The sequence below is a fragment of the Anolis sagrei genome, chromosome 6, assembly GCF_037176765.1.
Source record: "Anolis sagrei isolate rAnoSag1 chromosome 6, rAnoSag1.mat, whole genome shotgun sequence".
NCBI lineage: Eukaryota > Metazoa > Chordata > Lepidosauria > Squamata > Dactyloidae > Anolis > Anolis sagrei.
Genome location: NC_090026.1, coordinates 75,618,929 through 75,632,712, shown reverse-complemented (window position 1 = coordinate 75,632,712; position 13,784 = coordinate 75,618,929). Strand labels below are relative to the sequence as shown.

Here is a 13,784-nt window from a genome sequence, read left to right as displayed (position 1 = left end):
ATTTTACATGTTCCTCTTTCTGAGTCTGAATAAGACTTCCCTAATGGAACAGAGGCAGGATCCATGGTGAAATCCCAACCCTCCAGCAACCCCACAATCTCAACCTGCATTAAACAGACAGGCAAGAAATAGTCAAGGGTGTTTCCTGTGGTTTTTGTTATCAGGAAGGCTGGATAACTGGATTACACTGCAATATAAAATCCAGTTTATTTATTCATTTATAGTATTTATATACCACTTTTTCTTTTACCCCTGGGGGGACCCAAAGTGGTTTACAAAAAATAATGGCAAAATGCAATGTTTTACATACATAGTTTTACAACCAAACCATAAATTAAACAACATATAACTAACTAAGCATAAATTCAATAGGACAATTCACTCTAAGATAAGATATGTCAGTCTACACTGCCATATAATCCATAAAATCTATCAGATAATCTGGATTTTAAATGACAGTGTAAATCCAGCCTAAGGACCTCATCACAAAGGCCCATAAATTTGTTACACATTGTCCCGGCGGGGTGTGTGAAAAACCCGTCGCCACATCCCATATTTATTTACAGTATTTCTATGCCACTTTTCTCACCCCTAGGGAGACTCAGTTACCCACATTACCTCTGCCCTTATCCCATGGGGGGAAGCGTTGCCACCTGTCTTCCCCCCATTGCTCCAAAGGCAATATGGTAGGCCTCCCATGTTGTTGCAGTGGTGGTGTGCGCTGTTTGCTCTCCTCTTTAGCCGCTGAGCCCAACCGGAAGTCTGTGCATCATGTAATGGGCTCCGTGGAAAAAGGGGAGAGCAAGTGGCATATGATGGGCAAATTAGGTCATCTGATAAGGTCATAAAACTCAGGTAGTAAAGGTAAAGGTTTTCCCCTAACATTAAGTCCAGTTGTGTCCAACTCTGGAGGTTGGTGTTTATGTCCATTTCTAAGCTGAAAAGCCAGCATTGTTCGTGGACACCTCCAAGGTCATGTAGCCGGCATGACTACATGGAGCACCATTACCTTCCCGCCAGAGTGCTACCTATTGATCTACTCACATTTACATGTTTTCAAACTGGTAACACATCCGGACATCCCCTGGGCAATGTCTCTGTAGACAGCCAATTATCTCACACCAGAAGCGATTTGCAGTATATTCTCAGTTTGCTTCTGACACGATAAAAAAAATCTAAGTAGGGGAGTGAAATTATCTTTTCTTTTTTTTTACATCTGAGTAGGGTGTAACGTCATCTGCCAATACAACTTTCATGGTTTAGGTAACATGTGCTAGCTCATGGCCAAGCTGGCTGGGAAATTCTGGGAGTTGTAATTCAAAAGGTCACTTTTCCAAGCCCTGGTGTAGGATAGGCTACATATTTACTACTTTGTTTCAGGCAACACAATGTTGTTGAACAGCTTTGGTGTTTAGGATGAAAAGGGGCAACTTTCCTAAAGAACAGAAGCTGTGTGTGTGTGTGTGTGTGTATCTTCCAACTATATATTTCCAGTGACATGTGCAATGGAAGATGCAACATCTTCCTCTCAGTTGATACTACTGAGTACTCACCAAAGGGCTTCCCTTCATGTTTAAGTAATGGGATGCAATGCAATGCCAACAGGTGCTTTCTGTGTTGAAAAGAGATCAGAGCTGAAAGTGGCTGGGTTAGATTGGTTCTCTGAATCTTCCTGTAGTGTGCAGCCTGTAAGCTGAAGCGCCTGTGTAACACAAGAACTATGCTGGAGAGAACATGCTAATGCCAGTTCATTGATGTCTTGCTTTGTGACACCAGCATACAGTCAAAGAAGGCAGCATTGAGAAGAGGTGTGACCAGTAGCTTTATAATTGAGGTGGGAAAAATCCTTGACCAAGGGTGCTGACTTTTTGAAAAGAAAAGAAGAAGAAAACACCCATCATGGTGAAGAAGAAGAAGAAAAGTGAATTGGAGGTCATGATGGAACATGGTTTGTATGCATTCATCTGTATTTCGTATTTATTTTTTTACATATAGTGTGTTGTTGTTTTTTTGGTATGTGTGGGGTTAGTTTAATTAACAGATGAAGTTTAGCAAAATGCATTTTATATGATGGGTGTACAAGAAAACATTAATAATTTGTGCACTGTCGAATTAGGACTGGCAAAATTAAAGCTGCACAGTTTCTAATTCAGTTATCATCAGCCAGAAATCCTGAGAAACTGTATCTGCTCCCCCTCTCTAGAGTTATCTGTATTTTAAAGAGTCGAAAACACATGCAATTTTTCTGTTTGCTTTTGTTTTGCAGCTGGAATGGAGATTGATGGATATGTGGGAAGTGACTCAGATAGTGAAGGTAAATGTGAGATTTATAGCTGTCTTTGGAAAGAGAGTGTTAAAGAATTTATCATCCTGAGAACGATGGGCTGTACATAAAAAATGTTACGGTGATGCTATGTAAACAATCATTCAGTTACTACCAGCCTTGTTAGTACATGACAGAAAGACTGGCATTAATACAGAAGTCCATGTTTGTCTGGCTGATCCATGGAATGCTGTGTTGGAAAGTGTGGTGAGGCCTCTTAATGTATCTTGCAGTAGAGATGGGAACCACATATGCCATGGGCCACATACAGCCTCATGGCCACTTTTTGGACCATCTCCCCCACGATTTTATTGGCTCCCCTTTGTTTTACTGGGAAGGGTCCAAGAAGTATAAGTTAACTAAATATTATATAATGGGAATGGAGCCACTGGGAAACATGATAAATTCACACATTATTAAAACAGAAGTGGTGAGCTTGTGGTTTTCCAAATGTTTTGGACTACAAGATCCACAGTTCATTAACTATTGGCTACGTTGGATGGAGCTGATGGGATTCATAGCCAAAATATCTGGAGGGCCAACGCTTCCCCACTCTTGTGATAAAGAAATGGCTCTTTCTTCTGCATCCTTAAAACCTAAGCTAAAATTCTATACTCTCCTGTGTACCTGAAACAATAACATTAGTCCAAAGCCTAGGCTAGTCCTGATGACAAAAATAATTGAAAGAACCTGATTTATCTACGTGTTATGAGTTAAACCCTTGTGTCGGCTGGACTGCTGAGCTGAAGGTTGGGTTGCTGACTTGAAGGTTGCCAGTTCGAATCTGTGAGTGAGCTCCCATCTATCAGCTCTAGCTTGCGGGGGCATGAGAGAAGCCTCCCAGTAGGATGGTAACACATCCAGGCATCCTCTTGGCAACGTCTCTGTAGACACCCAATTCTCTCACACCAGAAGTGACTTTCAATATATTCTCAAGTAGTTTCTGACACAATTAAAAAAAAATAAAAAAATTACCTGACTACTGCAGCAAGAACAGTAATAGCCCAGAAATGGTGCCAGAGAGAAATTCCAACCTTAGAATCATGGACTATAAAATTAATGGATTTTAAAGACATTAATTTTAATGGACCCCCCTAACTTATCTATTACAAGAGCCAGGAAACAGATCTAAGACTGGCTGGACGCCACTTATAGACTATCTTTGTGAAGATGTAATTTAACTGCTACACGCAAGCGGTTTATTAGGAAAAAGAAGTGAAATCATACGACAAAGTAAAACAAGAATTTAGACAAAAGATTTAAAATTTGGGAAAGCAGCAAGAACTTGGAAAAAGGAGAGAAAATATATTATACGAAAACAAACTTCCTGTGGAATGGACTGGAAGCCAAACCTCCCCCCCCCCTTCTGTTCCCATCCCCCAACTCTGCCCCCCCCCACTTTTCCTCTCTCCCCTCCCCACATAACATTCCCATATCCCCCCTTTTTATGTACAATTGTAAAAAAATTGAAAAAAAGATGATTTTTAAAAAAAATTAAAAAATCTATGTGTTGACTAAGCAATGATCCAATGATCTATTTCAGGATTGTGGACAATATTTGCCTCCATGACACAACTCTGATACAATGATCGGCACACAGGTCCTACTATGATATTTGTATACAACACAAGGAGTTGGATCCAAACTTACTCCTTCTTAGAAAAGATCAACTGAAATCAGACCCTAGAGCTCTTTGCTGGGAATCCTAAAAACTCTCCCCAACATTGCACAGATGTTGTCTTGGCATTTAAAGTGGAATCATTTTGCTGTAACTGTGTGGTGTGAAAAAGGCATTTAACTCTTCATAAGTCAGAGTAGATCCAAAGGTCTGAATTCAGTTGAATATATTACAATGGCTGTCTGGAGAGCCCACTGTAGTCTGTGTAGTTGCTCTTACGGACTGTACAGACAGTTTCTTGTCTGTACTTGACTGATAAAAGGCTAATAGTTAATTATAACAATGAGTTGAACAGAAATTTATTCAAAATGGGCTTCTTGTTTCCTTTGAGAACAGATGAGGAGGAGGAGGAGGAGGAAGAGGAGGCGGAGGAGGAGGATGAAAAGATAACCCGCAAGCAGAATGCACAAGAAATGGCAAAAGCAAAGAAAAAACATGATGAGAGGGATGCTGATGATGAAAGTGAAGAAGAGGAAGAAGAAAGTTCCAGGAAGAAAAAAACAAATAAGAAGAAAAGCCAGAAAGCAGGTGCGAGCGGAGGAGGAGAAAGTGAGGCAGAAGAAACAGGAAAGGGAAAGGAAAGGGCTGGCAAAAAAGTGCCTGGCAAAGAACAAAAGGGAGAAAGCAAAGACAAACAAGCAAACAAGAAAGCAAAGGGGAAAGATAAGAAGAAAAAGAACACCAGTGGGAGGTAAGAAATGTTCAGCAATTTCCAGATCAAAATTCCCAAGCTGGTGCCTTCCAAACTGGTTGCTGTCTGAGAATGGTTGGCGTACAAGTCCAACACATTTGGATGATTATCGGTTTGGAAAAGTTTATCTAAGGACTGTGATGTTTTGTAGTCAGGCACAGCATTACAATAAAGTAAATATTTATAAAACAGTAGATCTTGCTTTCAGCTGTGAATGACACAGGGAATTAAATCACTGTTATCGTACCCAAAAAATCTTCTGCGTGAAGTTTGATCCTTTTCTGGCCAACACTTCTGTGTATTTCACTGAAGAAAATGTGATTTAATTAGTCCACCTGTCATTCAGGAATAAGTCAAAGTGTGCACTGTTAAATATCAGTGATTACGTTCCATCTTTCTGACATGTGTCATAACAAATCACAGCATGTGCATATTTTTATCTAATTTCAGTTACGGCAATTGCAACTTACAATGATCATAAGGTGTACTAGAGTGTGTCTTTAAGATTTTACATGATAAAAAAAATGGGTCCTAGAAATTCCTCCATGACTATGTGCTTGGATGTCCTTATTATTTGGACACCAAGAGCTTATATGAACAATCCAATATGAAAAAGGGACACAAAATAACCTGTTTCCCTTTCACCAAGAAATGAAAGTGCTTCAGCTGATATTTACAGCAGGAAAGATATACTATTGTACTATTTAGATGACAGCTCCCATTATCCTCTAGGCAGCATAGACAGCAAGTTAATATCCAGGTAAGGTTCTGTTGTATTTTGGGTCACATACTTACGTTTTCTTGATGCTTTTCTCCCCACATTCTTGAATAGCCATATTCATCTTGTTTATAATAGAATCACAGAGCTGTTGAGTTTGAACACTTCCCAGGGGCCATCTCTTCCAACCCCATCTCAGTTCAAGAAATTCACAACCATCAGAACTCTTTCAAAATTTAATTATTATTTCATTATTGGCAATTTTTATGGCAGAACCAATTAGGAACTGCCATTTATAATGAAATTTTGTGAGTTTTGTTAGAGTTCTGAAATTTTCACCACCAGAACTTTAGTTTTCTAAGTACTTTAGAACCATTTAGAACCGTGCATTGAACAGGCCTAGTGTGTATGAATACACACACACATACTGTTTTGCACTTGTTGGAGGAAAGATTGGATATAAATGGAACCAGCTGACTGACCCTTGTTCTGATTTTTGTCTTTCCTCCAGTTCATCCGCATCTGCTTCCAGCTCTTCAGATGAAGAATCACTATGTGAAGAAGAACTAGCCAAGCTAAAAGAACAGGTGGAAGAGAAGAAAAAACTCATATCGGTTATGAGAAACAAACCTTGGCGGATGGTAAAGAAATTACAGATGTTGAGGTAAACGGCCTACAACATACCTGCAGTGATTTCAGCTTTCACCACTGGTGTGCATGTGTGTGTGCATGAACATCCACACAATACTTGGAAACATTGTGTTTGGACTACAACTCCCATAAAACCCAGGAGATGGGTAGAAATTATGTGAATTGTAATCCAAGAAGCAACTTTCTCAAACTCTATTTCAGGCTGTGATTTCAATTTCTGAGAGTTGTGCTCGATAGCAGTTATATCATTGTGAAGCCCCCAGTCCTGGGAATGTCGAGATTGGAATTTTCCATCTGAACTGGCTCAAATAATGAAAGCACTGAAAAAAGCAATCTTTTAGCAACCTTTGTAACTGGAGGGCAAATAATGAAAATAAAAACCTCCTTAGCTGATACCTCACCCTGGCTCATGTTATTACTTTAAGTAAAAGTACACACCTAAAACGTCATTAACATTCTTTCTGCTTTTCTTTGGTTTTCAATGTGTTTTCTAGGAGGTAATGTGGCTTTCTAGATGTTGTTGGACTGCAACTCATTGTAGTCCTAGCCAGCTTAACCAAAGATGGGGAATGCTGGAAGTTGTAGTCTAACAACAGCTGGAGGATGACATGCTTCCCATCCCTTTTGTACAGGAATAAGAAGGATGTTTTCTCCAAAATCTTTCAAATGAAAGCTTTTATAAGTGATCTGAGGTCAGCTGCCAAGAATAAAACAATGCAGCTCAGGTTAGAGTTCTTTCTTATCCTCATTCAGGAAAAGACATATGTAGAACAGGGCTTATCTACATGGGTTGAATAACACATCTTCAGCATGCATCCGATCTGACTCTCTTCATGATGTTCCTCTACTGCTGGTAGGTTTTGCAGGGTAAGCCGAATAAATCCAGGTTAGTGCCTCATTAAGAAAAGCTGGAGGATGCTTTGGAATTTTCCTGAAACTCTTTATTTGTGACTCCAGATCAAACCTGAAGCTTTGGCACAGTGTGAAAAGCAGAATTGGGTGTGTTTTATAACAGATTGTTGTCCGCATGGGGCACCATTGCCACCTGCCTTTTCTCTGCACCCATCAGCACAAGGAATTGGGGATATTTTGGGACTGTGTTGCCATCGTTGCTGCTCCAGATTGTCTCCTCCTTCTTCTTGGTCATGTGGGGAACTCTGCTGAAATCAACATGGGGTGTTTGTGGCAGTCAAGACTTCTCAAAGGACTCTGGGAGTAGTGATAGTAACATGCATGGTTAAGAAGATCCCCCTTGTCTCCTGTACTAAGCTAATAATATAATATAATATAATATAATATAATATAATATAATATAATATAATATTCTAATGTAATATAATATAATATTTATAATATTCTAATGTAATACAATATAATACTACTATTAATATGATATTAATATATATTATATTAAATGTAATATTACTAATAATATTACAATATAATGGTATAGTACAATATAGTAATATACAATACTGATATTGTATTATGCTAATAATATAATATATTGTATGTATATATATCTTGTAAGCCGTTCTCAGACCCCTTCGGGGTGAGAAGGGTGGCATGTAAATGTCGTAAATAAATAAATAAATGTGGAGCTGATGTGATCTAGGCCCAGCTGGATACCAAACATGGTTAAGAAGATCATGTGGAGCTGATGTGGTCTAGGTCTAGCTGGACACCAAACACTGCAGACTTGGGTTGGAGACAGTGTGTGTGGCCACCTCTGAGTCAAATCTAGAGTATTTTGTTCCATACTTGCTCCAGATTAACTGGCAAGTGTCAGTGAGGCCCCTTCTACACTACCATATAAAATCTAAGTTATCTGCTTTGAACTGAATTATATGGCAGTGTAGACTCATATAATCCAGTTCAAAGCAGATAATGTGGATGATATGATTTGCTTATCTAGATTATATGGCAATGTAGAAGGGGACTGAGTCTCAAGTGAAGAAAATCTATTTATGGACTACACCATCCAGATTCCTCCAAATAGTCATGTTGGTTACTCCTTCATTTTCTTCAAGCAGAGAATATGGAGGAGAAGCAAACCGTGGTCAGACATGCCTTCAAAGGTGGCTGTGATCAATGTTGTTGGTTTCCAAATCTGAAAGCATCTTAGCTTTGCTCCTCCTTCATCTTTTGGCTGATACTCTGACTGGAGATAGTTTTCACCCTTCTCTTGCCTTCCCAGGACAAAGCAATGGGGAAGCACTGGAAAGTAGTGAGTCCATATGCAATTAGTAGATGCTGTAAGAATTATCCAAGTCCTCATATAAGAGGACCCCTTCAGATGGTTCTCAAAGCATTGTCTGGTGTTTGCCCCCACTTTGCGTCCTTACACAAAGAAATCAAGAAGAAGGGAAAACAGATCTGTGGCTGAAGCATGAATAACTGCAATCTGTACTTTGGACAGAGAGGCATTGATGTTGGAAATCCTGCTCCTGCTCCAGAACATTAAAGCCATGGAGGATTGAGTGCACAGGTGCTGTTTGTTGGAGTATAAACAGTCTGGGTTTGAAAAGACCAATGGTCTAAGTCAGGATGAATCACTTCTATATATGTACACTAGATAACAATGATCAACTTTTTTGCTCAAAGGTAAAGTATATGTGAAAGTATAGAGAAATCAGATCAACAAATAAAACACATGAGTTTTATTCACTAATTTGAGAAACAAATCTGTGCTACAAGAGAGCTTCTCCACTGAACCCCTTAAATTATGGTTTTATGGAGATCTGTACCTCTCTGACAAAATTATGGCTCATGTAGTAAAAATAGACCATTGTAGCCATTAACTGCAAATTAAAACAATGCCATCTTCTCACATACAGAAATTAAACTGGATAGAATTCAGGTAACATCTTAATATTTAATACAAAACAAATGCTATTCACAGACAATAGTGTCTCTAATGACCTCAAGAGAGGGGTGAGAAGAGATAGCGGATAAACTAATTTATATCTCTAGTATGGATGTTATCTTGGAGAAGGAAGTCCAGATGATTAAACTAACTGTATTGCACAGGTAACTTCAGATTTCTGCACAATGAAGCTCAGTACAGGAATTTGAGTTAAGAGCACTGTGCCCATACCTATGGCAGAACACAGGCACAGTGACTTCCATGGGTTGTAGGTTTTTTCGGGCTATATGGCCATGTTCTAGAGGCATTTTCTCCTGATGTTTCGCCTGCATCTATGGCAAGCATCCTCAGAGGTAGTGAGGCTCTTGTAGTAAAAATAAAAACCTCACTACCTCTGAGGATGCTTGCCATAGATGCAGGTGAAACATCAGGAGAGAATGCCTCTAGAACATGGCCATATAGCCCGAAAAAAACTACAACCCAGTGATTCCGGCCATGAAAGCCTTCGACAATACAGTGACTTCCATGTTTGTGCTTCCTTTGTGATCAAAATGGTGATAATAGTTGGATTTTATCTCAGTTTTCCCAGACTTTTTTAAAAAAAATTATAAATATAACAACCTTTTTATTTTTAAAAAATTAGGGAGGCTCAAGATTTTGTGGAAAAATTTGAAGGAGCCTTGGGCAAGGGCAAAGGAAAAAAGCTATATGCCTATAAAATGATGATGGCCAAGGTAAGTGATACAAGAATTTCAGATGGGTTTTTGTTTTTTGTTTAGTGCAACTGAAAATTAACAGTTTGCATTTTACATTAGAATATCTTGAGATCCAGAAACTACTTTTTTCAGCCAACATGTAAAACCATTGCTGGATACTAAAAAGATGCATCACCATGAAAAAATGACATGTAAACATTATTATACCTGAAAATATCAGTGCCAATTAGCGTTCTTGTTACCTAAAGTATCTAAATCATTACGAACCCTACATACCCTCAGTCATTTCAAAGGGTCTGCTCTAGGAAGGAAAGATCTAGCATAACGCAAAGGTTTGTGTGTTGCCTATGACTCTGGGGATGAGGGTATTAATCGCTCATTGGGAGACATTGGGAAAGACATTCTTTCAGACTTAAAGGAAGAGAAAATACAACCCTCTCTTAACAGATTTTGCCACACACCAAAACACCATAAGTTCACATTATAGTCTCCATTAGTTGGAAACAACTTGAAACCACACAGTAACAACAGATTTAGGAAGAACTAGAATTGGAATTACCCCATAAAATTTTTTGAAATAAAAACCATAATGTGTGCAGAATACTAGGAATGTACAGACTTAAAAATGAACAAGTAAACAAATTAATATAGCAAAGTGTTCATTGTTTTGTGAGTAAGGATAGTCTTCTGATTTTAAATGGAGTATTATATGAAAACATTCCACTTGACACCAGAGGTGGGAAACTTTGTTCCTCCATAGGTTTGGCATACAGCTCTTCTTCCTCCCCACACAAACATGACACATCAGACTGTGCAAATTGTACACAAATTAGATCCAAGTTGTTTTAAAATATAATTTTTAAAAAAATCACCAAATAATGCCGACATGGGGAAAGAGTGTATTGCTTATCACTAGTGAAGTTCCAGATATTATTGAAGAAGTACATATGGAGCTCAGAGATACCCACATACCACTCTGTGATTGATGCATTAGTTGTTGGAGAGGTTGAGAAATAAACTGTACAGTTGAAGCTCTGACGAAATGTGGTATTATCCCCAAAAAATTGTAACCTTGAGAAAAATGGCTCAATCTGTCATAACAATTGTGTAACTAATTAGGTTTTAAATAATATAGAAAGATTGGATTCCAATATTTCAATGCAAAGCTTTCACACTAGTACACTGATTGCATTGCAAAAGTAGTAGTAAAATTGTATTTAATGACCTTTGAAGCTCCTTGTTCAAAACTTTCACCCATGCCATAAATTGCTTGGTGGCCTTAATTCAGGAGTCCCCAAACTAAGACCCACAGGCTGGATGTGGCCTTCCAAGGTCATTGACCTGGCCCCTGCCCTAAACTTTAGACTCAGGGTTGCCCTAAGTCTGAAACAAAAACAACAATCCTAATTAACTTGACTATCTCATCAGACAAAAGCAGGCCCATGCTTCCCATTGAAATCCTGGTAAATTTATATTGGTAAAAATGATTTTTCATTGTATATATTGTATTGTTATTTCATGTGATTTTTTTTTTGCACTATAAATAAGATAAGTGCAATAGGCATAGGAATGTATTTGTTTTTTAAAAAAACAAAACAAAACTATAGCATGTCCCTCCTCCCCAGAAGACTGGGGGACTATGAACTGGCCCTCTGCTTACAAGGTTCAAGGACTCCTGCCTTAAATCAAGTTTATATTGGTCTCAGTTGTGGTCTTGTCTCCCATCATATTGGTATGACATCAATACCACTGGCTTTACCTCACATCACAAGGTTATCTTGCATAATCTTGGATAATATTCTTGAACAACAATCTGAGATATAAAAGCTGTTCTAAGCATTTGAAATATGCTATATATTGCAGCAGTAGCTGTAGTTGTATAATATTCCTGAAATCCTACAAGATTATGAATGAATTCCAAATTGGTAACAGCTTGTAACACTAATAACACAGTTAAATTCTAGATTTTAAAGCAAAGGTGGGCAGCTGTAAAGAGACTGGTGGCATTTTGAACTCCCACACCAACAATTGAAGCTACATTTGCACCTAATGTGATTGCTCCCTGGGTTCAAATAACTCAGGGTAAAGCTAGAATACTCCACCAGGCTTCAGGTGCACTTGCAGCAGATATTCCAACAGCCATCCCTTGCTCCTCTGGCTCAGGTGGCCTGGGAACATGGGATGGCTGTCCCCTGCCACCAGCTCCCCGTGTGATGCTGTTGGCTATAGCAATGACAATGTGACCTACCTGATGCTTGGAGGTCCTCCTTCCATGTCTTATGGCTCACAAAGGAGGTGTAGAAGTAGAGAAAGGAGAATTTCCCCACTCATTTCCCCCAGACTTCTTTGTGAGTCATAAGACATGGAAGGGGGGCCTTCAGGTAGGTTGTGTTGTCACTGCTGTAGCTAGCAACAATAGGTGGGAGGGTAGCATTTGGGCATCTGTCCAATGGCACCGAAGCAGGTTCAGTATAATTGGTCAGTAGGGATGTCTTCTCATTGCCAAAGCAACTCAGACTGTCCATGTTGAGCTTCAAAGGGGGCCTGAACCAGTGTTTTGAACATATTAATTATCATCTATGCAGAGGGGCATCTATGCAGGGGAACCATCAGAAATATAAATATTGCATGTATTATATATAGTTCGTATCACCATAAATGGCAGATCTTACTGCTTCTAAATACTTCAAGTTGGTTAAAGCTGTTTGTAAAGCCAGGCTACCTTACAGTATTAACATTTCTCCTCACTTCTAATGCACACCACCCAAAACATTTTTCTGCCTAAAATTACATAGCTATTATAAGCATAATAGCCGCAAAGAGAGTTTCCACCCCCTGATGATAAATTCGTGGAGTCTAAAGGGACTGCAAGGAGCATCTAATCCAGCCCCCCCCCCCCCCATGCAGAAATATACAACTAAAAGATTGCCGAGAAATGCCCCCCAACTTCTGTTTCAGGACTTATGATTAATAAAAGAACAGTAATCAATTTTATTTTATTTTAAATTGGGATTTTCATTTACATGAAGCCATTGGGAGAGATTACAATGTCATCTGTATGTAGTTGATGTCCAAATCTGTCACTCCTTCCCACCTGCTACTAAGGAGGCTGTTCAGGTCCTGAACCAGTGTTTGGCAGCTGTAATGGACTGGATGAGAGTGAACAAATTGGAACTTAATCCAGACAAGGCAGAGGTCCTCCTGGTCAGTTGAAAGGCTGAACAGAATATAGGGATACAGCCTGTGCTTGATGGAGTTACACTCCCCCTGAAGGGTTCCGGCCCAGCTTACCTGTCCGAACGTATCTCCCTCTATGAACCCCCAAGGACCTTAATATTGTCTGTCCTGCTCTCAGTCCCACATGCATCGCTGTTGCACTTGGTGGTAATGAGAGACAGGGCCTTCTCGGTGGTCTCCCCTTGGCTGTGGAATTCCCTCCCTAATGAGATCAGATCTGTCCCTTCCCTCATGACCTTCCGGAAGAAGCTCAAACCCTGGTTATGGGATCAAGTGTTTGCAGAATAGTTAGTTTTAATAGACTTTTTAGCTGACGGCAGTGGATTGATTTGGAAGACGATAAGAAACAGCGAACTGTTTTAATGTAGCTATAATTGTTTTTAATATAGGTTAATTGTATATTATGTTTGTTGTATTGTTTGGCACCGAATGGTGCCTGTCAGTAGCCATCCTGAATCCCTCTTTGGAGGCGAGAAGGACAAGATAGAAATGTTCCTTATTATTATTATTATTATTATTATTTTCAGGAAAGACATCTATAATAGCATACATTCCATAGTAAAAATTCTCATCTAATTCTTCTACGCATTTTACGAAGTATTACAAAGTTTTATGAAGTATCTTGATTACATAGAAAATACTTTGTGCTACTAGTATTAAACTATAAAACACTTCAGACACTTCATACCAAGTCCATGAACCTGTTAGTTTACTCTGCCTAATGACAAGGCCAGCCCTATGGTTATCACTGTTGGAAAAAGCAGTCAGCGCAAAGCCCACTAGACCTCCTCCTCATCAATCAATGATTCAATATGTCACCTTTATAATGGGAATCCAGCATCTTTACAGAGGGTCCATTTTTCATTCTCAAAACTAGTAAATCATGGGGAATTTTTTCACCAGT

At 39.1% G+C, this 13,784-nt stretch overlaps 1 protein-coding gene across 1 annotated transcript in view; it reads left to right on the top strand.

The window, feature by feature from the left end:
• Window positions 1–1,635: 1,635 nt before the first annotated feature.
• The window catches only part of TMC2 (transmembrane channel like 2), a 63,034-nt gene continuing 50,885 nt past the window's right edge, over window positions 1,636–13,784 (top strand). The window contains exons 1-5 of the mRNA XM_067470202.1: window positions 1,636–1,948; window positions 2,267–2,314; window positions 4,338–4,692; window positions 5,922–6,074; window positions 9,571–9,661. Coding sequence (XP_067326303.1) covers window positions 1,900–1,948; window positions 2,267–2,314; window positions 4,338–4,692; window positions 5,922–6,074; window positions 9,571–9,661 — 696 coding nt within the window. The 5' untranslated portion in view covers window positions 1,636–1,899. The remainder of the gene's footprint in view (window positions 1,949–2,266; window positions 2,315–4,337; window positions 4,693–5,921; window positions 6,075–9,570; window positions 9,662–13,784) is intronic.